At 43.0% G+C, this 25,239-nt stretch overlaps 1 protein-coding gene and 1 long non-coding RNA gene across 3 annotated transcripts; one reads left to right on the top strand and one right to left on the bottom strand.

The window, feature by feature from the left end:
• Positions 1–14,555: 14,555 nt before the first annotated feature.
• LOC9654590 lies at positions 14,556–16,815 on the bottom strand. 2 transcript variants are annotated; one of them, XM_024688362.1, is made up of 8 exons: positions 16,360–16,815; positions 16,237–16,304; positions 16,032–16,165; positions 15,850–15,985; positions 15,410–15,793; positions 15,208–15,341; positions 14,860–15,157; positions 14,556–14,792 (listed from the first exon to the last, which is right to left on the bottom strand). In XM_024688362.1, the coding sequence occupies exons 1-8, from the start codon at positions 16,682–16,684 to the stop codon at positions 14,739–14,741; spliced, it is 1,533 nt and encodes a 510-aa protein (XP_024544130.1). In that variant the 5' UTR covers positions 16,685–16,815; the 3' UTR covers positions 14,556–14,738. The 2 variants fall into 2 exon arrangements, with proteins under 2 accessions (XP_024544130.1, XP_024544129.1); XM_024688361.1 differs by having other exon boundaries at positions 14,556–15,157; positions 16,360–16,788.
• A 4,509-nt stretch (positions 16,816–21,324) lies between these two features.
• On the top strand, positions 21,325–21,960 carry LOC9654794. Its single transcript, XR_002993995.1, has 3 exons — positions 21,325–21,361; positions 21,426–21,496; positions 21,558–21,960. It is a non-coding gene; the product is annotated as an uncharacterized LOC9654794 (long non-coding RNA).
• Positions 21,961–25,239: the final 3,279 nt, after the last annotated feature.

The following is a 25,239-nucleotide window of genomic DNA, read 5'->3' as shown; positions in this document are numbered from 1 at the left end:
CAAACTGTAAAATCTTGGAGCAAAATAACGGTCGGATCTATGGCAAATGCCCCTGAAACATTGTAAGGCTCGTGTGGTCTCATGTGGTGTCCGATCGAGATGCTTCTTTGCAGGGTCATCAAGAAAGACATTGTATACCATTTTGTAAAATCTAGTTGCGATCTAACGGTTGGATCTCCAGAAAACTCAAAAAAATCTCGCGCGTGTCAGAATATCCTAGGAATATACTCCTATGTGCCCTTGAAAATGGCATGCGGCCCCACGCCATTCAAGAGATAACGCCAGATGACGCCGAGAATTTTTTGGTGCATTTTTTGGGTTCAAAATTGCATGAGCCCACACGCTATAAAGTTTATCTTTCCCAAATAGAGAAAAGTTTATCTGTGTCATGTGAGGTAGTTACAGTCCTTTGTGCTCGGCATCTGCCTCTTGCAGCATTTGCACTGAAAGGGAATTTTCTCCATTCAGCATTTGGCCCTGAAAATGGCATGCGCCCACACGCCATTCAAGGAATAACGCCACAGGACGCCTGGATTTTTGGGTTTAAAATGTTTAGGGTTTTTTGGGTTTTTTCAAAATATTTTGGGTCCAACGTTTTTTGGGTTTCTTTGGTTCAAAATTGCATGAGCCCACACGCTATAATATTGATTTGAGAGAAAAATAGAAACAGATAGAATTTCTTTATTTACCTGAACATCTGCCATTTTTGGAAATACAAGATGCTTTGGAATATCCAATCATGCATGGTATAAATATAGCGAGGGTATTAAATGATATCCCAATCATGATCTTTCTTTTGGATTTCGCGTGCATGCAGTCCGAGGAATGATGACGTTGCGGATTTCTTTTGGATTTTGCGTGCTTGCATGCGCACGGGAATCCAGAAATTAATGGTGGCGCCCAAGTCCGAGGAATGATGACGTGGCGGGATTACCAACCGTTGTGACATTTCGCGCGTGTGAGGTTAGGTTTTGCATTTTGCTTCGTACTCGCGCTCGCGCTCGCATCACACTCGCACTCGCGCTCGCATCACACTCGCACTCGCGCTCGCATCACACTCGCACTCGCGCTCGCATCACACTCGCGCTCCCGCTCGCATCGTGCTCCCACTCGCGATCACGCTCACTTCTCTACAGGTTTCTCGTGTGCATCGGCGTCCACTCGCGCTTGCATCACACTCGCGCTCGCATCGCGCTCGTGTGCATTGGCGTCCACTTCAAGACACACCCAGTTTGTAACTTCGCCGCCAACTCCGCCGCCCACTCCGCCACCCACACGCAGCCCACTTGGCGTCCCGGGAGATTTCAGCGCCACTCTCCAACTGTAAGTGGCAGAGTAGCCTTGCTGCTACGATCCGCTGCACACATAGTGCACATTCGCCAGCGAGTCCGGCCTCGATTGTCACGGCCTCCATTCGGCTTCAAATGGTAAGTCTTTTAGGCCAAGTAGAAAATGGCATGAGGCCACATGCCATTCAGTAGCAACATTGGCATGCACCGATTGGGCTCTCGAGTGCAGTCCGGTTACAGATGGCGTGTAGCCTCACGCCATCTTAGGATGCAACCTCAAGACATCTGATGCAGTGGTGAATGGCGTGTGGCCTCACGTTATTTCCAGCTGCTAGCTTTTCATCTGTCAGCTCTAATTGTTGTGCATTTCTGAACAGGCGAGGAATTGCGTTCTTCTTCCAACCACTGTCAATGTGGATGCAGAGAAGGGGGAGGAGCTCACCAGTTGGACTTTCGGGATGGAAGGCGAGGATCTGATGCTGTACAACACAGATGGTGGGAGAAAAGAATGCATGGGGATCCTCATCCAAGTGACAGACACTCCATGCAGTTCCATGCAAGAATATGGACTGGCACTTGTGGTAGAGACAGCATCCGCCTTCAAGATCCACCTTGCACATCCTAGCGGCTTCCCGGAGGGGGGCAGCGGCTATGAGGAATTCCTAGAGGGAGCTAGGGAGAGGTTGTCCAGGAGGCCCACAATTTCAAAGACGCTGCGGGTCTATGAAGATCACATGGAATCCACGGACCTCACCTACGGCGATGTTCAAAAACTATATTCCAACATTGAGCCGTTGAGAGTGCCTCCAGTTCGCGAAGCGAAGGGGAAGGGGGTCGATCTGGAAACTACCCTGAAGCTGAAAAGGGTGGTCAAGCTCAAGCCGACGTCCGACTCTGCTGCTCCAAAAAAGAAGCTACTCGGTGATGCCATTGCCTCGGGTTCGAACACTACACCCACCAAAAAGAAGAGCTGCAAAGAGCAGAAAGAGCAAGAAGAGGCAGCAAAAATCGTCGCAGATAATAGTACTTGTTACTATTCCAACAAAGTATATACAATCGACGTGAGCCGTATCGACATCCAAAGCAAATACAACCACAGGCTAGTATCTGATGAGTGGGTGGAGAAACTGAAGCAGAAGATGCTGGCAAGTCCAGTAACACCCGACATCGCAGACGTGATCCCCTACTACCAAACAATGAAGGGCGAGACGAGGTTTCCAAACTTGATCAATAAGAAGGTGTTGGACGATCAGAACATCTGGTTCTATGCCGTCTCCGGGCAGCATTCTAGCTTGGCGATGCAAGAAATAGTTCTGGATATTATGGTGGGCGAGGAGGTGAAGAAAGTCTTCAAGAGAAGAGTTGTCCGCCTGATAAAAGGCAACTCGCCCCTCCGATCTATCATATCCATCTCCCACGCGCAGAATGTCAAGCAAGAAACGTGCTACAAATCAGGTCTGCACGAGACATTGGCATGAACACAGAAGCTCTGGGTTCAACTGAAGAAGCCACAAAAACCAGGACAAGGACGTGCACTAGCAACTAGCGCCTGGCAGGTAAGCCTCGTTGCATGTGGCATAGCATGTGGCCTCACGCCATTTCCATTGCAGGAATTCTCGAGTCTTCTCTCGAAAACACTGGGGGTCAATGACACACTCAGCATCCATAACATTCTATTCGCGACAAAAGTTGTTTTTGACAAATGGGTAGATGTGCTGAGGAGGTACCATGACGGGGAGTTGCTAAACTCAATGGGTGTGGAGGACGGCCGGAAGCCCAATGATTTGAAGCTCAACGCCTTGCGTTTCTCGCGGTCTCTAGACGACGACGACCTTCTGACAGTGGCTAATGCTCTTCTATGTGGTGAGGTAGTCTTCAACAAGACCAAAATGACTCCTGGCCATATTGTGACATACGAGGACTTGTGCACGACTCTGAGAGCTCGTGCGCTATTGAAGGATTGGATCTTCGAGCAAGTGGCCGTGGAGAGGGTGAGCATCGACACCACGCAAGAGATGATGGAAGAGCTGGACTTGTCAAATGAAGACATCGACGAGTACGTGAAGGGGGCCCCCAAGTTCATCGATCTGCTGCGGGATGCCACGAAAAGTAAAGCTGAGAAGTTGGATTAGTATCCAAATTTCATTAAGAGGGATGTCGACCGTCGGCTTCAGAAACAGCTCGACCCCGCAGCAGAGGCCTATCGAGAACCTTACCGGGTATACGTGAATTCGGATGAGGATCAAAGGTGGAGGAGCATCGTTTCCCGCGGAGATGAGCAGGTCAAGAGCATCTTTTGTGTGATGGACTTCACAAACGAAGAGATCACTCATGCAGACGAAGTCAGCTCCATCATTGACTTAATGGTGGGACTTGCGGAGGTGGAATCTTCAGTCCACTATATGATCTACGACTCCGAATCCTATCACAAGTTTTGGAAGGCCTTGAACGAGGTGAAGGCTCGGTTGAAAGGCAAGGAGATGCGGGAGATCCATGGGATAATGGCTAAGAAGAAGATACCGACGAATGTCCGTATCTTCACACTCGCCCTTGTTATTGGTCCTGCAGCAGAGTGGGACTGGAGTGACTTCCCAGCTTCGTTCGACAAGGCCGATCGAATTGATCTGAGGGAGGTCAATTTACCCGTGCCTGAGGAACTGAAAACGGCTATGGAGCTTTCGAATCCAAAGAAAGCTCTAGGTGCAGCATAGGAAATGCTCAGCTGGGTCTTCAACGCAATAGCGGGTGACACCAAGGGCAAATGCGTTGTCGAGTACAACTGCGGCGGACTATTCTTTCGAGCCGCACTACTCAAGGGTGTCCCGTGTGTTGCGGTGACAAACTCCATTGAAGAGGTGACTTCAATGGAGCATATAATTACAGTTGCCAAAGAAAAACAGTATCTTCTCTGCGAACCTGGTGAGTACGCACTTTAAGTTTAAATGTTATCTCACAAGCTCTGTATGCAGGAGCGTGGCCACCCCCAGATGCTGAAACGGCGTTAACAGCTACTGATGTTAGGCCGAGCTCACAACCTGCACAAGGTAAGGTCACGTGAGGCCTCACGCCATTTTGATTATAGATCGTTGTGAATATTCAGACACGAGGACTGAAAAGCGCACTGGTGGCGCGTCGAAGAAGGACAAACAGACAAGCAATAGGAAAAAAGGAGGTACAAATTATATTTGCAATGGCGTGTGGTCTCATGCCATTCCTTGCAGGAGACACTTCTTCAAAGGCAAAATAGGCAAGCACCAGCCAAGCTCAAACTGACAGTGGTCATAAAAAGCGAAAGCACGTTGGACAGTCGTCGGGATTAGAGGCGTTTGATTCGAAAAGGAAGAAGGGCAACGAAAAGATGATAGGTAATGCCTCGCGGTTATGGCGTGTGTGCTCATGCCATTCATTGCAGATCAAGGGCTGAGTGAAAGGAGCCAGTCACCACCTCCTGACTCAGATTCCTATGGCGGACTCCCCTTCCCCAATCTCAATGGAGAGGTACAATGGATGAGGGATGCTTTTCAAGTCAGGGCCACGTTTTTTTCATCTCGTCGTCTTCGAAGGGTGCAAGAACGTGCAGAAACCATGTTAAGACAGTCGGGTGAGGATACGGTCCTAGGTCAAGCACTGAAACAGGCTATGGATGTCTTGTATTTTGAGATGGAGACTCGGCCAGATGATTTTCCCAAGATGGTCCTGGAAAAACAAGCCATCCTGAGCAGCCTATGGAAGAAATGCAGGAGGGGGATGAGGAGCCAGAGAAAGATAATGAGTAGGAAGAGCAGAAGGACGAAGAGGAGGACAAAGAAGAGGAGGATGAAGAAGAGGAGGACGAAGAGGACTTGGATGGTCCTCACAATGGTGATGATCACAATAACGACGATGACGATGATGACGACGATGGCCAGCCTGAGGTGGCCAAAGAGCAGCGGAGGAAGGTCATACAAGACAAACCATCAGGTAAATAATAGTACATCCATTCCTAACCTTTTACCATTTCTAACATTGTCCATGTAGGTCGCAGAAGAAATGGTAAGTAGAGATTATTCAGTTGAATTAAGATACAAACTCTAGCCTTTAGTGTCGAGGAAGGATAGTGCCAAGCAAGGGTCGAAACGTATGTCCAATCCTTCAGAATCAGCAGTGCGCCCAATAGCAGTTGATGGTAAATATAGTATAGTCGATTCAATGTGCTAATGAGTTTGTTTTTAGTAGCCAGTAGGGAGGATACCATCTCAATCGAAGGGAGATATTTGGACATGCATATGGATCCGCCAGTGGACTCTACTTGCCTGCAAGAGTCATTAGAGCTAGTGGAGGCTACTATCCATATCAACGCCAAGCAAGCTGACCACGCTCCACTTGATGCTGCCCATACCACTGAGTCAATCTTGTCCACGTATCCAACTGACGGTGACCAGGCGCCATTGGACCCGCATAAGGCCGCCCCAGCCGCCGAGCCGGTCGTATCCTCATTTCCAACGGACTCAACGTGTGCCCAATCGTCTGACTACGCGCCGTTGGAACCTCCCTACACCGCCCCTGCTGCCTGTTCGGTCATGTCCACTTTGCCAACAGAGGCACCAGCTGAAATGGCGTGTGATCACACGCCATCGGAACCACCCCATGCCACTGTTGAGCCAGTTGTACCAGAGTCTACAGCTGAAATGGCATGTGCCCACACGCCATCGGATGCGATTGACCCCACATTGCAGAGGAGAGTATTTCCGCCCTTCACGTTTCCTCGACCAAAACCCTCTGAACGACCATCGGGAGCACCATTCGCTAATATTGTAGATGGTAAAATTGACTTGTACCATTTTTTATGCTGACGCATTTCATTTCAGAGTCACGGCGAAAGTACTGTATCGTTTTTGATCTGAACGATGTCCTTTTCTCCCATGAGCGTGGCTCGTCCTCGAATGTCACTGCACCCTCCAAAGCCTGCGGTCGCAAGTTGGTCAAAAGAGATAGATTCACATTAATCACACGGGAGAAACTGCGGGATCTAATAATAACCATGCGACACTTAAAACAGAGGGCCGGGTTCAATTTGCAATTGGGAGTTTGGACATCCATGATGCGCCACAATGCATTAACGTTGCTACAGATGATGCACGATCAGACGCGAGTAATATTACCATTTGACTTTCTCCTAACGCAGGAGGATTGCTTGACTATGGTCCATGTGAGGGGTAGCAAGCCCATCTTCGTCAAGCCAGAGGCTGTAGTGATGAACCGGACTGCTAGGTCAAGTGAAATCCTCATCATCGATGACTCGCCGATTAAAACTGCAGCAAACACGCACACATATGCAGTGCACCCCATCTCTTGCAGTATGGAAACTAGGGAGAAGAAACCGTATGTTCTGGGGGACCTTGCAAAACGGTTTGAAGCGATGGTGATAGAGAACCGGCCAGTCCAGGAGGTGGCTGCAGAAATCAACCAAATGGCAGATGGAACGGTATATCAGAAGCCATTTGATCGGACAGACACCAGTCATCATTTATGGCATGTATATTGTCTAGCCAAGCACTATCCGCATCTCCATAATCTGCTCAACCGGATGGGTTCTTCGACCACTGAACATGAGCGTGGACGTATTAGAGAAGAGATGGCATTACTATTGGGTTTAAATCCTGATAGTGTGGAGAGTGATGAAATTCCAAGATTATTGTATAGGCGTTGGAGGCAAAAAATAACAGTCTGAGATGGCATGTATTTATTTAAAAATGTAACTTATTATGGCATGGGGTTCCATGCCATTGTATTAATATTAAAAGACAATTCTTTGAGAGGATTTGCATTATACTAGAAGTGTTACAGCATGTTATTGGAAGTCTACGAAGTTGTTTTATTAATAAGGGGAAAGTAAAGATTGAATGGGGACTTGGGCTCCACCTAGACTCGGAGCAACTAAGCCAATATTAAAAGGATGGAAAGAAATTGGATGACGATGACAAGGAGAAGAGAGAGGTGAAGCAGTGGCAGGGGGAGGAGAAGTGATTGAGTAGACATTTCCTTGTTTAAAATAAAATGGCATGTGCCTCAATGCAGTTGAATTTTATTATATTTATATACTATATAAAGGTTTGGAAACCTTATTTTACAAGTGGGATAATGACAATTCCCACTTTAACGAAATAGAGCTTATTGGGAAAGATTTGGGAATCCGTGGATGGATGGGTAACACTCTGTTGCTCATGCAGTGAGTAGCTGAAACCAAGTAGGAGTTGGTACCATAGGCGGGAACCTTGGCGAGGGAATTTAGCAAAAGCCAAGGCAATGTTGGACGGGTAGACGAGGTAAGCTGGCAAATTGGAAAGCAAAAATTTGTGGCTTACAGATAGGACTATCTCCCACAGGAAGTGGAACTGAAGGACATGTATCAAAAAGTGGAAAAGGCAATGTATTATAATGTTGTGCTAGGTGAAGGGCATCAAAGGTGGCTAGAGTAAGTGCATGCAGAAGTTTTACAAGATCTTGACAAAGTGTTAGCCACAACATTCCCAGCTTGATCCGCTCTGAGATATTTGGCTTCGCACAAAGCAAGAGACTTCAGAAACGAATGCCAAATTGCATCACTGACTCAGATGGCCCTTGACAAAGACGATGCAATTGTTGGAAGGCATCATCACAATTGTTAGCATATCTAAATGCGCATTTAAAGATGTTTAGGAGAATACTCCAATACTTATGAGTGGATGCACTCAAACTATTGTACCACTACAGCACCATCTTTTGGAGACACGTAGAAAACTCATGCAAACATTAAATATCATCCCAAGAATGATATGTAATAATCACTATGAAGTGATCAAACCAATAATACACATCATCTCGTATTTCCATAGAAGAACTCTAGCTGAACATGAGGATTCGCAACAAAAGCAAAAGGAGTTGTATTATGTGTTGTGAATGCCACCATCAATTAAGTTTGGTTGTTCAACTATAATCACATAACATCAAGCAATTGCACCAACTGTTGCTCTAGAGTTAAAGGAGGAAGAGACATTACTCTACTATAAAGATGAATAAAAAGGAAAGAGTAAAAGAAAAAAAATGGAAAAAAAATTAGAAAAAAAGGAGATTTAAACAATGTGAAAGTTATATCTAAACAAAAATTCCAAATCCAAGCACTCCTTAGGAACAATCAAAGTTGTTCCTCATCTCTACCAATGTGAGTGTATGGGATATAGAAAGATAATATAGGAAAAGTGTATATCAATTAACCCAAAAACCATAACTTATATACAATAGTGAATGGTTTAGATTGAAGTCAATCTGATTGCTACCAAAATCCCACTATGCTAATATTAGTATATGGCATTGTAATTGTACACTTGGACCTCATATATTAAGTTTATTATTTATATCTTGTAAATATAAATTAAAATAATCAATAGGATGAGTTATTGTAAAGTCTTATAATTTATAATCTCAAAATTCTTCCCATAAACTAAGATTGCAATAAATACATAGAAACTACTAAAAATTATCTTAATTGTTGTAGCATTTGAAATGAACATGCTTTATATATGCATTTTTCATTCACTCTATCATTATCAAGAAGTCTCATTTTAACTGTAATTTTCTGAAATGTGTGATATAAAATATTATCAATAGTTCTTAAAAATTCAAATGATGTTATACTTTTTTTCATGTAATAAAATAAGTCCTAAATGATAGTATTCAGTCTTAAAAAGGGGATACTAAATACATCCAAGAGAAGTTTCTCTTCCAAGGTTGCCGTTTGTCTGTTTATTAAACACATAATATAAACAAATTTGTAGATGTATTGCTTAGCATTTAAATCAGGTTCAAACCATTTTGTTAATATTGTTTCATTATATGTTGCATGATTTAGAGCATTTATCTAAGTTCCTTCTGTAAAATAAACATTTTAAATTTTTGATAGATAACTAGATTTGCATATTATAGCTTGTACATGATCATGCATTTTGAATTTAAACAACCACTAAATAGCTTTAGAGGCTCAAATGTATATTGAGTATTCAAAAAAGTTGAGATTCATCCCAATCAAGTGTGGCGTCATGCTGCTAAGTAGTAGTTTGTATTTGTAAAGTTGCACAATCATATCCTTTATAAACATATTGAAATAAATATTTAATACTTTTAATAGCTGCATATATATAAGCTTTATATTTTTTACAAAGATATGTTTTATATGGTACAATCCAACAGTTATCAATAATGTGATTCTTTTTAATATATATACAACTATTATCTAGTCGTCAATAACCATCAATACTCAATGTTGTTTCTTTGTTTAATTTTTTGGATATCCTTTTGTGCATACATCATTCTCCATACTACATGGAATTGGGACATTATAGTTTCAAAAAGTATAGCACTCACAAGATCCTAAATCCTGATACTCATATAGGCTCTTAATACTCAAATTTGAGTATTTGAGCATGTAACTGCCTTCTTGATGGATTGATTATCCCTCATGGGGATGTGTGTGTGTATAACACAAGAGATATGGGATGAGGAAATTCATGCAAAGATATATTCAAGAGATATTCTCAAGTGCATTAGTATATTCTATATATGAGATGCTTAGCATGCTATAATTACTTTCAACTTCTCATTATCTTGAATTGCAACAAACTGATTGAAGATTGGCTTAAAATACTCCTCATGGGTATCACTAGAATTTCAATTGCTAGCCCTCTTAAATTGTGATTTGGATTTAAATTGTAACACATAATGATAAAGTTTAATGAACTTGTCAATAGTTGTTACCCATCAACCAGCTGAATAAACTTATATATTACGAAATCATAATTAAATTTACTGTATAGTTGGAAATTTGATTTAATATAGAGTAAAGAAATATGAAAAGAGTATATTTGATTTCTAGCATAATCCTCAAACATATCAAATACCCATAATATACTTGGTTCTTTTGGTGAACAATACAGATAAATAAAAATAGTCATTCTAAATCATCTGTTAAAAATCCTAGCTGTTTGTTTAAAAGAGAAGAAAATAAGATATCCACAAAGGGAGAATTCCACAAAAATATCCATAAAAGGAGAATTCTGATTCTAATGGCCTGAAAATGCTATGCTTTGTACTTGGGCATCATAATTATCACTAGTAGATACATGCCTAAATAGAGGGAGGGGTGATCAATCACTGAATTGAGGAGGGAGTAGCTGCTTCACAATGGAGTTATCTTACAAGAGCCCAAGTACCATGAAAGGGAGTTGCCTTAAACTGCACATAGATGTCATGTGAGGGAGGGGTAACCAATCACCCTGAATTGATCATGCCAGAGGATGATACCCTAATGTAATAAGCCCTTCTTTGCTAGTCCTTCTATGCTGTAAGCTAAGTCAATTGTGGAATCTAGAGAAATATTACCAGTTCTTCGGAGTAGTAGGAGCATAAAGTTTCATGTGAAGGAAGAACTGATCTATCATCATACTTGGTCTCTATGGGTTCCTAGTAGTGATGGAGTCACTAGAGTGGATTTATTGGTCTATTCCATAGAGTAGCAGCAAAAAGTGTCACTGGGAAATTTGTAAGGCTCTTTGGCAATAGAACACACAAGCAATGCCTCCAAGAACTTTTAAAAAAGTTATGTAAGAAGGTTGAAACATTCTTAGTAAGTTGGCCATTGAATGTTAAGAGGATTTAGAATGTACCAAATACTTAAAATCACTGTTGCCAAAATCTAAACACACAAAGAGGTTACTCTATCCAAGAGAGAGAATTTTTTTTTCAAAGTTTTGGGTATTGACAAACCAGATACACCTGATTAATTGCCCAGATGTGCCTCTTCATTTGTGATTGCTTGGCTCCTACTTTAGAACTCTCTACCCTGTTGTAGAAGGGTAACGACCCACCCTTCAGGAGAGGATTTACTCCCTCTTCTTTGGAGCTTTTGCAAGAGCCCGAGCATGCAGCTTGAATTGCCTTAAATTGAGGGAGCTTTGGATTGCAGATGATGTGATCATCTTATCTAGGCATTACATTGAGCTGCTAAGTACAATAGTTCAATTGTGGTCGTGCCAACACTTAGGAACACAAATGGGAGGAAGTGAATGCCTCTTGTGCTCTAAACATGTGTCAAATTCCCGTCTTGCTCCAGCCAATGAGCATGACTACCAGGCCTGCCTGATCCAACAACTGTGAGCCTTTGCCCCTTATCATTTTATTGTTGTAGATATTTTTAAATCATTTGGAAATTCCTTTCAATTGCAATTTCATTTTGTTCATAGAGGTTTATTATGGAAAGAAAAGGAAAAAGAAAAATTGAGACAAAAGAAAAGCTTCATGAACCTTCCAATTCTTCTGAGGAAAACAAACTTCACAAATCTTCCAAGGAAAACATCATGCCAATCCTCATAAATTTGTGGTCAAACTTGCTGTAACACCTAATACAGCTTTTAGTTCTTCCCAATGCACCAGCTAAAGGGTCCTATAAATGAGTAATTGCCTCATACATACCATAAGGTATAGGCTCAAAATGTTCCCACCCTTGGACCACTGTACCTGCTATATAGATGCCAAACTCTCTCTCTTTTCCTTGGTCACAAGTAGTTTGAAGTTGGGTTGCTTGAGCGTTAAGCACAGATGGCACGGAAACTTGGATGCTTCAAATGGGTTGATCTCAAACCCCTCCACCAGAAGCTTGCACTCTGAATGAAAAACTCTTGTTCTATAGCAGATCCTTCATCTTGAAACCATTCCATGACACTAAACTGAGCATGAGAAAAAACAAACTTATATTGTTTGGATTGTTTCTTGCCACAATTGGTGGAGTACGTTGATCAGATTTTCCATCAAGTCAGATGTATGGGGACCGTCGGGCCATGGAACATGAAACCCCTGAAATGGCGAGCAGTATACAAGCGCATTGCATGGAACATGAAACCCCTGAAATTGGCAAACAGTATACGAGGCGCATTTTGAAACCAAGAGAGGACTAATAGCTCGTGCGCTACCGTTGCCATGAGAGACATGGATGGCAGTTCCTTCACATTCTTGCTTGCTTGTAGAATTAAGTTCAAACTTCTATAATGCAAAAGAAATAGCTCCTAGACCTTCTCATATGCATTGAGCTATAAGGTTTTGTGTGCTTTGGCAATGTAGAGCTCGGGATCAAATCCGGTAATAAAACCAAGCTCCCTCGCCAGATTTTCATCCCACTGGTAAAAGCGTCTGACGAGCTTTTTAATCACGGGCTTGTTCCTGCACATCCAAATAATTCAAAACCAAAATCTTACCTCGAGTAGATGAATTTTCCTAGCACTTCTAGAGTAGTATCAGATGTATAAGTCACACAACATTGCTATGCTTTTGTGTGACCACACATTGTTTCTTGCCAGGATAATCTGCTTGCTCTAGTAGAGCATTGACGCTGCAACACAATTATTTTCACTAAGCACACACACAAATCCAAGTAACATGAGAGATGGATAACTTAATCTATTATGTCCGGAGGCTTTTAACACGATAAACTAAACTATCCATATTTACAATTGTTAAACAAAAAAAAATGATACACTAAAACAACCATTTTTTATTTTTTATTTTTTGTCAGCAGGTATATAGTCGCTCGAAAGTAACATCAGAATGGTCAAAATGGAGGGGCTTGACAAAGGGCTTGCTTAGAACCTAGTCTAGAGCTCGAATCTTAGGTCACGAACCATAGAAATTATATTTATAGAGGAGGCTCAAGTTAAGGAAGCGTTATTAAAGTTTGAGACACACCTGTGATAAAATGTACGTATGATAAAAAGTATGGCATGAAGGCGTGTAGAACCAGAGAAAAGCTGAATCCAGGCAGTGAAGGCAGGCGCGCGGCGCGATCAGGGCGAGGTATGTGAGCATTCTCCAGGTTTTCTTGGCATGGAAATACGCTGCCAGGGTCGATTGGCATGGATTTCGAGGTCTAGAGCATGCATTCTAGCGGAATGAAGCAGCATTTGCTTGTAGATCTTCCATTTCTAGCGTTTCTTGCCCTGGGCACACGGATTTCCCTTGCTTGTTCTACGTTTTGCTCTACCATTTCGATTTCCTTTGTGCTACCATCTTAGAGCTTAGATTTTACTAAAGTTCTAAACGTATCGTTTGGATTTTCAGGATGGCGCCAGTGTATGCAAGTCCGATCTCCATTCCAGCAGACGATCAGGCAGGCGCCGTGGCTGTTCCAGCCTACACTCCTCCGCCTTTGCCGACCGCCAGGCAAGTCAGTGGAGTGCAAGTAAGATGAGTTTCTATGGCAAGATTGCTCGACTGGGCCTTGAGTCGGCGTGGAAAGGAAGGACGCTTGTATCGTCCTTGTTGAGGGCGGAGTGGGAAGAAAGGGCCACGAATATTGCGTCGTCGCAGCTAGAAACTACTTCGAGGATCAGCACGAGGATAATGGCTGCACCTGCCTTCGAAGTGGCTGGAACTATGTCACCGGGTGCCTTGCGCATCGGCTCAGGGATTCTGCCTGCAGAACTTTTATGCTTTGTCATTCCGAAGCATGAAGTACGACGGGGTGATGGACAGAATGCCTCTTATAAGACCGCTACTAGAACTTGATGACCGCCCTGTCGAGTTCCGGCAAATCGCAAAGCTCGCTGGTATAATGGACGTGCTCGTGTCCACCGAATGCAGATTTCTCTGCGATCTGGAACATGACAAGCAGGTTTGCACGACGCTTGTATCGGGAAATAACGATGCTGCAGCAGACTCGATACGGGCAATTAGGTATAGATCTGCAGACGGTGAAATCCTGACCATGCAGGACAAGTTTCCGAAACGCCCTCTGTCTCACTCAGATGTTGATGCTCCCGGCTTTCCGGAGGACTATCTCTGACGAGTACAAGATGCTGTCCAATATTCAGCTCCGGCTTTTGGTTATGCCTCCTCAGTTGAAGCCGATGCATCATCCTCGTCACTTTTGGAAGCAGCATTCCCTGGACAAGGTCATGGGCTTCATCATAGTTGATGCAGCGAATGTGGCAGAGCTGATGAAACTGCAGCGACATTCCTTGGGGCAATGAATACTGGTGATAGGCTCAAAAGGAAATTCAGATCTGTGAGACAGTTTGTAAGTGCAGCTCCCTCCATTCAACGGCTAAGTTGCGAGATCTATTAGCTCAAAATTCAGTCCATGCTTACTGCTTACTTTGTGAAGCTCGCTCTTTACTGAGTCTCCATGCTCACCTCTCATTTCAGCCTCTTCTCAGGCCACGAGTGTGGCATTGCTGCTTGGTAAAGCGTATGCTTGTCCTGTTGTTTTTCAGCAAGTTTGATTGGTAAGAGCTTGTATTATACCCACAGAAGCGAAGTCACCATCACCCGTGCCACTTATTCGGTAGCAAGTCACCAAAACCTTGAACTTATCATACAAAGCCCCACTGTTGCTGTTAGCCAGGAATCTTTTCTCACTCTGGTCAATCAAGTGATCATTTCCTCACCTCATTCGTTTTGCGGACTTTTTTCTCTTTGATATCTTCTCCGGTCCAGCAACAACTGAGAAGCCGCCATTAGATGAATTAGGAGGATTGCTATCTGGAGGAGCGGGTGATTGAGCTCCTACCAAGAACTTCTCCGACTTCGCTTCGAACAGGGAGTGTTCCTTTTCTTTTGCCGGATCAAAAGCCACCGAGATCGTCTTCTTCCCATCGTCATCACCTCGTGCTGCTAAGAATCTGCTAGAACTGCCGGCCTCGAAACCGCTCGCGGAGGGAGAAGAAGTTAGCGATGGAGCTCCACCACCACCAAAGTTCCCCTCGAGAATAGAGCTAGCTTTCTCGACCCGTGCAGCGAACTTGTCGATATCGGAGGCTGTCCCATTGGCAAATGAAACCGTAACGCTTCTGGTCTTGGTCTGATCCCTGCTGACAACCAAGACTTAAGAGCTGCTGGAGTTTAGAAAAAGGAATACCTTGTGATGACGGAGGGGGGCGATGGTATCTTTGGTGTTGGCGGCTCTGGACCAGAGCGAGAGCGTGTTGAAGGAAATGTGAAACTCGAAGAAGCTGACAATCCAGTCAGCGGCGCCAAGCCACCACGCTTCGTCTGGAGTAGCAACACAACGGTTACGAAATGGTCGCACTGGAAATGAAGAAAGAATGATAGATACTTGCCTTGTAAAGGGGTGGATTCTCTGGAACTGTATCTGTCGAAGAAAGCACATTTTCTGCCGCCGTAACTCTTTTTCCAGAAGAAACCCTGCTCGCTTCGGTGGTTTTTCTCGCGTCAAGGTCCCTGAAAGGACTTTTCTCCAGTGTGTCAAGGATTCTCCCAGCAGTGCGCGTTGATTGACTAGGCGCGGACAGCTTGAAACCTGTCCTCTCTTTTGTCTTGCGGAAGCAAGTCAAGTCCATCGAGTCGGCATGAGGCTTCCTCTTTTGCGCAACGCTCGGCAGGATACTTGGACCTCTAAAACTCATCGAACCAGTCGGTGAGAGATCCTTCGTGCCACGCGCCAAAGGCGAAGAGTTTTCGGCACTATCCCGCTTCTTCAAAAGCTGCAAAGAAAGCGTAGCGTAGAATTTATCCAAGCAGAGAATGTAAAATACATTACCTCGCGACCACCTGAGATTGGAACCTGAATCGGCGTCCACCGCTGAGCTCGAGACACACTAGTAGACGGCTTGCTTACATGCTCGTCCCCGTAAAACCTCGATCTGATGAGCTTGATGTAGCGCTCACATTGCTCCCTGCGCGGCACAAAGTTACTTCGTGATTGAAAAAAAAAGAAACTACCTTGTGAGCTCCTTTTCAACAAGAATGCTCTCAAGGTCATCAGCTTCCACAGGATCACAGGGACCATTCTCGACCCTGACAGGATCACACGGCCCATTCTCAAGCCGGGCATCGTCACGATCATCCTTAGCCACCTTCACAGCGAGAAACAATAAACTAGTAAACGAAAGAAAAAGAAAAACCAAGAAGAAAAAAACCAGACTACCTGCTCGTTCGAAGGGAACGCTAGTTCCAAAGAAGGTATATCATCGCCAGTTCCATCCAGTTCCACTTCTGCAAGATCAAACCGCAACTTCACAAAAACCCAAAAGAGATCAAACAAACCCACCAGCATTTGGCCGAGGAGGAGCTGCGATAGCCGGAGCTTGGCGCTTGAACAGTGAAGTGTACAAAAATGTAGCACTCTTGGTTAGAATCCTAGATGCCGAGCCTACAATTCTGCCTCCAATCCATCCTTCCTTGCTCTCCGCGAGCGCTGCCGCCTGCCTGGGATGCCTTGCGGCTGCCGCTGGCCTCTCATACGGCGTGCTAATCCTCGCGCTGGACGAAGAACCTTTCTTGAGCTTGAGCTTGCTGCTACTACCGCCGCTACCCGCGTAAGGCGTCCTATCCCCTACCTCCGGCGGCGCCATGGACGATTCATGCGCTTCCATGAAGAACCGCGATTGATCTGGCGCTCATGGCGCGCGTGGAGTAGGAGGCATCGCGCGCCACCGTGCTAAAACCCTAGCTCCTCACAAATGACTAAACCACTCACAATGCGATCAATCGAAACAAAGAAGCGCCGTTGGATCGAACAATAGAAGCCCTAAAACCCTAAAAGGAATGGGGGCAATTTAACCCACGGGTTAAAAGTTATGTACAAATAACTTTGTCAAAATGGAAGGGGGCCTAATCTAGGCCGTCCGTTTCCGTATCTAAGATCATCTCCAATCTTCGTCCTCTTTAGATAGCTCGCGATGGGCTGAATCCCACTGTCCTCCACCAGCATCGCTACGGCCTCTGGAGTATCAGGCCCAAAATCTGTCAGCCGAGGCCCCCAGTAGTGGTTCATCCTCATCTCCTTCTCCTCCGCCACGATCGTCGCCCCAATCCTCATCACAAACTTGTGTGGATCGAAGGTCGTCACGCCCTCGGTCAGCGCTGGCCGAAAGATCGGCTTCTGGCGGCTATGGAATCCCGGGATCGTGCCCTCGCTCTCGCGCTTCCTCCTCTGGTAGCGCTCGATCACCCAGTTCCCCGGATCGCCCATTGGATTCCCCATGAAGAGCATACACTGTAACAAGATCTGGGACACCTCGCTCGTGCCTGTCCTTCGCAAAAATCTGGCCAAAAATCCCGGATTCGTGTCCGTGGGCGAGAATGGGTACTCGTCCACATCCATCTCGATCGCCCAGCCGCCGGATCGATTGTAGTTCGCGAGGAAATGGGCGTAGGAATTGTCCTGCTCGTAGTGGAAATCCGAGCCCTCGAGCTTGGGGAAGAGCGAGTAGAAGCGGTGGTATGTGAGAGCGCCGGATTCCACATATGGCCGGAGACTTTCTTCCTGGGACTCGGATTCATCGTGGGCGGTGTCATACCAGTAGATGTGCTCCACCCCTGCGCTGCCCATGTAATCGATCCACTGCCGGCACTCGAAAGACGTGATGTTGAACAGATCTGCCGCAAACACCCTGTTGAAGATCACTGCGACGAGGAAGAATCCATCGCGCTCGTGTCCTTTGATCGAGGGGGCGCCCGAATCGCTCCCAAAGTGGACGATTAAGCCCGCAAGGAATATCAGCCATGCTGCCAAGAGAAGTAAGCATTTTCTGCCTAAATCGCCGCAGCCATTGCCATGCCAAGACGATCGTCCCGGGGAGAATCGCGCCATAGCTGCTAGCTTGCGCTTGTGCGATGGATCGATAGGGTTGGGTCCGCCCTCGATCAGATGAGATCCATCTCTAAGCTCATCGCGTAAATCTGAGTAATCTCCTCTGTTCAGCAAGCTAAGGGTCAACGTGGAAATTATGCATTAGAAATCCAATTGAATATCAAATGGTTTGGAGTGCAATCGTGCCAACCACCGTTAATAATATCCCTAATATTTTCTTCTTTATGTTGGTGGTGTAGAACTTTTCTTAAACAATCAGAAAAGCGAGAGAGAGAGAGAGAGAAAGAGAGAGAGAGGGAGAGAGAGAGAAATAAGCCAAAGGGACCCAAAGTCCTCAAAAAACAAAATGTTAGACTATGTATTCTTTCTTTTTTTCTTTTCCTTTTTCTCTTTCACTTTTGCATTCTGTGTATGCAAGGGGCCCTCCCTGCTCCGGAGTGTCCAAGACACATACTTTTTGTGCTATTGTTTAATTCTATCCAAAAATTTATCTACGCCAGGTAGTAGTATATATCGCTTTTTACTGCGCGTTTTTTGGAAAAAAATTTGCGAGCACATCCATGAAGATTCATTTCTCTCCTGTGGAAGAAACCGGCGCTTGTTCCTCTCTTTCCTACATGGCTCTTATGTGGAACATGACTTGCGCTTATGACATGGTATAGGCCTTCCCGAGATGGCTGGCGTAGAAGGATCCAAAGATTTAAAGCATTACAAGTCTTCAAGTGAGAGTGGAGCGCGTACCTGATGTCACTCCCCAGCGAGTGAAAGGCTGGTTTATGAGCCTGGAAATTGAAAACCAGCACAGGAGGCCAATTTTTGTCATCGATGAAGCTGACAGGTTGAAGCAGTGGTCCAACAATGATGTAGCTACTCTCTTGGGATGGTTTGTAGCCATGACAAAGCAGGACTAGACTACGGTAGTGATTATGTCCAGCTCCGGTGACTTTTTTCTGGAACGGTGGTTCCAGAGTCACAAAAACGTTCCGCAGTGGAAGCCTGGGGCACTTTAGTGAAAAGAATGGACATTTGTGGCTGCCCTTTGCTGCTTGAGAGCTGCGTGTTCGACCTGGGACTCAGCATGGAGGTAGTTCTAAAAGGCATGGTAGTGGCTGAGTTGGCCAAGGTTTATTTGGGACTGGAGCATGGTTGCGGCTGGGAACAGGCCAAGTTCAGGGAGGTGATGAAGCTCATTGTGGCGCATGTCACAGTTTAACGCTGTGTCTTCAACGGGGATATTGCCGAGTGCCTGCAGCAGGTCAAAGCCATGCTCTCTTGCAAGGTGATAAATGTTCGGCTGATTGGCTTACGATGACCTCGAGGACTTCCACAAACCTGCCAATGTCTATGACTTTATCATGGCAAGGTCTCCTGCTGTCGCTATGAAAATGTTTTGTGCCGGTGAGTTTGACGAATCTGACGGTTAAATTTTAAGATGTATGTAATTATTCTTAAATAAATTTGTTTTGCCGTTTGCTTTTCAATACAAACACGATTTGCAACCTGATAAGACTTTTCTTGTTAGAGTGTTGATGTTGATAATATATAGCAAATGAACAACAAGCATTGCCCCAAATGGTTGCTCTATAATTTATTTTAGCTCGCAGAGGTGTGTACTCGCTATAGAAATGCAAGCCTGTCAGAAACGGCAGCTTTGGCCTTTCTTTCCTTTTGAGGGTTGAGCTCACCATGCTTTGACTACTTAGCAGTAGTGGCATCGATGGATCAAGCGAAGGAAGTGAAGATGACGACTCTAACAACAACAATGTAAGGAATGTTTTTGCCTCGTTCGTCACTGCTTTAAATCTTGATGCTTTCCATCAAATGGTTATGGATCCGGAAGGTGACTGATCTTTACAGTCTGTTCTCTAAAGTAGCTGGAACTTCAAGAGCAGCAATATACAAGGAATGCTTAAAAGATGCTGGTAGCCGTAATGTATTTGTATTACATGTATTGAGTTTCCTTTGTTGGCCCATTCATACAAAACACTTTTATACAAATTTTATTAGCATGGTAAAATATTGTTTACTAACTATGCAATTCCCTCTAGTCTTTGTCCTGGATATTTATTCACAACTGCTTAGCAAAATTAAGGAGAAACTCTTTTTCCTGTCGTCATCTCTTAAATGGCTGTGTGGAGAATCGGGAGGAAGAGCTGGGACTGGAACTTTTTGACAGGATGAAGGCTATAGAAGCCAGACGATTGAAGTTTTGTTGCTGGTATCAAGGCCTGTGCTACTCAAGCCGAGAAAGAAGCTGGAATGGAGATCAATGCCAATTTCTCTACCAAGATCAAGCTAAAGTTTCTGGAGATAGGGATGACTTGAGCTCGAGCTCAAACTATACGTGTTTGGTCTCGTGGATCTCCTCGACTGTTGCTGGGTTTTTGTATGCACCGATACACCCGAAATCAGATATTCCCGAGATATCCTTTTTACTTGTCATTTATATAACAGCAGTTTTCTAGGGCAGGGAAAAGCTATGGAGGAGGTGGAAGCGGCCGTGGAGTTGCTTAAAGCAGTCATGGAATTCTCAAGGACAGGCGTGAAACCTGACTGGATAGAGGTGGATTACCGTCGACATAAGGATTGTAGGCCTAAACAGGTTAAATCTCAAGAGGAGTTGGAAGAGATTGACAGGAAGAAGAAGGAGCTGTGGGAATTGTACAGCCATGGAAATGTATTTGGCACTATTTGCTCCAGGTGGTTAGCTATGGGCGCTGTGGATTTGATGATTCGGATCTCTTGTGTAGCAGGGAGCATCCTCCAGAGTATCGAGGTAAATCAGGCTCTATCCTAGATAATGATTTAGCGTTCGCTCGCCAGAGAGTCCAGAATGACCAGGTTGAGAGGAGGATCTTGCCTCTAATTGGATCTAAGTCATTGAATAATGAATGACGATCATTCTCCCAGAGAAATTTCTTTCCACTCGCAAAATTTGATTTTGCGCGTTGCCGTCATCCAAGAGGTGAGCCCCCTTGCTCTCTGTGTGTTTTCCAACCTCTCTTTGTAGGCCGGGGTGGAGAACGGTTTGGCAAGCTTCTGCATATGGTACGGTATTTGCTCGGTAAGATCTTCGACTTTTCTCTCTAGCCAGGATGCCGCAAGATACACACCTGTCCATTGTCATCACGTCTGGAAAGGTTGTTCGTTTGGTACATGTTTCCAGTACATCAGTGCCGTAAGCCGCGATCCCGAAGTTTGAGAGGGCAGTTTGTTTATCTTTTTCCCTTCTCATCCACAATGTTCCAGAGGACGTAAAGGCTGCAGTTGATACTGTGATCAACAGAAACAAGTAAAAGCTTCGCTATGCTGCCTTTAAAGGTGAGGTTTTCGCTTTAATAATCTCCCTTCTGCAGCGGCATTGGATTCCACGACGGCAGCCGTGCTGAGCGCTGATCAGAGAGAAGCTGCTAGGGAGAAAACAGAAAAACCAACAAAGTTCGTGTTGGACCATCAGGTTTGTCTTCGTCACCTTTGCTTGATCTCCCCGGTACTAAAGTTGTCCGATTTTTTTGTTGCAGGGGGTCATCTGCTGGGTTCCCGAAGCTGCGACGGGTGACGGCCGAAGCTCAGCAAGCTGTTCAAATCAGAGGTAAAGTATGAGAATACCTCTGGAAAACTTTGTCTTTTCATACCTTTGTGTGTAACTGCAGGATCCACAACTCCACTTGAAGTGCGGGGATTGCTTCCAGTTCGAGCGCAAAGGTATCACACTAATTTTTCTTTGGGACAGTGATTCCAGCTCGCGCAAGAGAAGCTGTGGGGACGCCATCCATCCAGTCGCAGCAGAATTGTCGCTTCTGGGGTTATGGACGAACCAGTTGACGTGATGGAGGAGGAAAGAAGTCTTGAAACACACAACCAGCTCTAGCAACGGGCGGGGAGGAAAAAGCTGCTCCAGAAGAACGAGCTGAGGCGTCTTTTTACACTTCTCGGCTGCTTTTGTTGGTTTTCTAGCTGATCTTGGTTCCAGCGGCAGCAGCAAAGCAGAAGCATCCCTGTGCCTACGACTTCGTTTGTCCTACTTTTTCACTGAATCTCTAGTTTTCTGATGCTTGCGATCGCGCTAGATTTCGGACCTTTCGTTTGCTTATCACGCACTAGTCCAGCATCAAATCGAGGTAGTCAATTGCAAGGGGAAGAGGTTTCAAGCTCCCAGCTGAGGAGAGGTATGCCACTTGCTTCATGGCTCGCAAACGCTCGAAAATATGGATGGGGGCGTGGTTCTGTTTTCGAGTCAAACTCTCTGGTTTATAAAGAAAGAAGCTTTTGTAATAGTTTAGTAAATGTTCATCGGCACATCACTAGAAATTGTCCATCGGACAATACACTGACAATAGACCATCCACTGGCTAAAGAGTCTAGGCATATTCTGCAGATGTCACTTGCAGTGGTTGTCGTCGTGTGCAGCCCAGCTGCCAGCAGGGCAAAAATTGATGTGGCCCTTTTTGAGACATGTGTTTTTTCAAAAGGCCCTTTAAATATTGGGCCAAAATTTCTTTCACCTGAAAGATGTGCTTCCATATAGCTTCAAGGGCAATAAAACAAAATATTCTTTCAGAATATTCTCTCTTTCTTAATGGACAAATGAATATTCCAAATTAAATACAATGTTTCTCTAGGAATCTTCTCTCAATTGATTGAAATTTAGATTGCAAGCCATAGTTGTCTTGTTTAGGGTACATTTTTCCAGAGAAGAAAATGGATGGGCAGTAAGAATCTTCATCCAGTTCTAGAAGGTATGCATACTATACATTGATGCATTTAAGTTATAGATCTTAGGAAAAAGTGTGGCCCATTGCTGAATTGGCTTAAGAAAGCCTAAAAAACCTTGGAAGAGGAAGTAGTTAGAGCATTAGTACAGGAAATACAAGAGGAAGAAGATTATACATAAAAAAAGCAATGGCCACTCAAAAAATTTTCAACCAATTGGACCCCTTTGTTATCCTTGGGCTTTTAATAAAACTAATGACAAAAGTAAAATAAATTTAAACTTTTTCTTTTCTTAATTCTTTTACACATGGGACTTGAGAATTAAGCTATGAAAAAAATGTTTTTACTATAGTAAAATCTACTATTATTCAATTAGGAGGTTTAAAAGATCATGATAATTTTAGTGATCATGTAGCTTCAAAAAGGGATAGAGATTACAAATGATGATTTGAAAAAGACAAACAAAGGAGAATAGAAGCATCAATAAGTAATTTGGTTTCACAGGAGGAAAGGAAAATCATACAAGGTTATGAAAGTGAGTTATACTTATGCTACTCTAAACATACCATTACACAGATTTGAGAGGCTTTGTGAGAGTTATAGGAAAGTTAGTGTTTCAGATTTCCAAAGTTGGTGAATATAATTTTTACATGAATCCAATCTCAAGAAGGGAAATAGTTTTAGTAATTGGGGATGTTGTTAAAGAGGGATTTCTTTTAGAGTTGCAAAGAAGTATTTTTTTTAGCTTGATGTTGGATGAAAGTACAGATAATCGATTTAAACACACTTAATTCTTTATGTGAGCTATCTCAGAGACAAAGAAAAGGGTGTTTAAATTACAAAGTTCATTCAATTGCTACCTCTTCAAGATAATACAACTGAATTAATTTACAATGGCTTAATTCAAGCAATAGATAGTTTAAATTTGGACTTAAACAAACTTAAATAGATGTAACACTATGCTAGGGTCTATTATAGGAGTTGTCCAATATTTCAGAAATAATAGTCTAGGATTACTTGGTATATATTGTATAGCATATAGAGAAGCATTAGTAATAAAGGATGAATTCAAATTGGATGAAGAGATTTTCAAGTTTATAAATTCTATCCCAAATAAAGTATATTCTTGGTTGAGAAGGAGTGCAAATTGTTATCAATTGTTGTTTGAAAGCTATGATCTTAGCTTTGTTACAAATTCATAAAGTGTAATGACTGTTATGAGGGCAAGTTATGAAATGGTTTGTAGAAATTATGTTGGTGGTTCTCTAGCTTTGGCAATATAAATTGCCCAAGTGGTATGACATCTTGAGAATCTTTTAGGTATGTTTGTAATTGTTTTTTATTATAACTGTTCATTTTTTAATAATTTTATATGTTTATTATAGGTATAGTTTTTTATTCACTTCCTAGCTGATGTGTTTACAGAGTTGAATAAACTTAATCTAGTGTTCCAACACAAGAGAACATTATTGGTGATGATTGGCAGCTTTTAGATTTAATAATCTAAAACTTTTCAAAGGGATATTTAGTAGATTGCAGGATAGATTCAAACTTTATTATTTGGTTTTTTATCTACTGTTAAATTTGGAAAGCTAGAGTACTAGGTATATAGATAAATTATTTCTCATGTTTTGAGTTATAAAGAGATTCTTTGTAAGATTAAAGTTTTGGAGTTGAATGCAATATTAAATATACAAAGAGGATCACTTAAAAACTATAAAAGTATTGCAAAGAAATACATTTAAGAAGTGGCTAATGGTTTTAATTGATGCTTTGAAAATCTCTCATTCTTCAACAATTTAAAGACTTTTCATCTTTGTTCAATTTTAGATGATTTAATAGAGAAGAGAAAAAAAACTCAACTTAAGCTAAAGAGACTTCTTAACAAGATCAATTGTAATCAAACTATCATTAACATGAAAGCTATGCAAGAGTTAAATGATTTTACTAGAATGTTGAAATCAACTAAAGAAAAAATCATGAATGATACTTAGCGTGACTATAGAGATGAAAAATTTGGTGGAATATATTTTTAAGTAAGAAAAAAAATTTATTCAAGTTTAGTTTTAACTTTTGTATTTTTAGATCTTATAAAATTATAACAACTTTGTATAACAATTCCAACTAATACTATTCCATGCAAAAAAGGATTTTTCGAACAAAATAACATAAAAAATAAAGCTAAGAGTGGATTTACTTTGGAGATGTTGGAGGCATTGATGATGATATTCATGAATGTTTATAATCAAGATGATGTGAATTGGTGTAAGCATTCTAAATTTAGAATGCAAAGAAAGAAAAACATTCATGTAATTAACCTTTCACTATAATTTTTCTTTTTATCAATGAGAAAAAAAATTTAGCCTTTTTTAGATGAAAGGTAGATAAAAAAATTATTTTTTAATTGAAGGTCAAACTTTACCCTTCAAATTTATGCCATACAACCTAAAGACAATCTTCAACTAATGCTTTTAATATACCATATAAACCTTGCATAATTGGTTGCATTTATCCATTGAAAAGAAAAAATTCTCATGGGAGAAGTTTATGTATTGTTTATTGGGTTCCTTTAATTCCATAAATAGCATACATTGGTTTTGGGGTCAATTATGAAGAGAATTC

Source organism: Selaginella moellendorffii, unplaced genomic scaffold (assembly GCF_000143415.4).
Source record: "Selaginella moellendorffii unplaced genomic scaffold, v1.0 SELMOscaffold_57, whole genome shotgun sequence".
Taxonomy (NCBI): Eukaryota; Viridiplantae; Streptophyta; class Lycopodiopsida; order Selaginellales; family Selaginellaceae; genus Selaginella; species Selaginella moellendorffii.
Note: the sequence above shows the minus strand (reverse complement) of the source record. Positions and strands in the feature narration are given on the sequence as shown.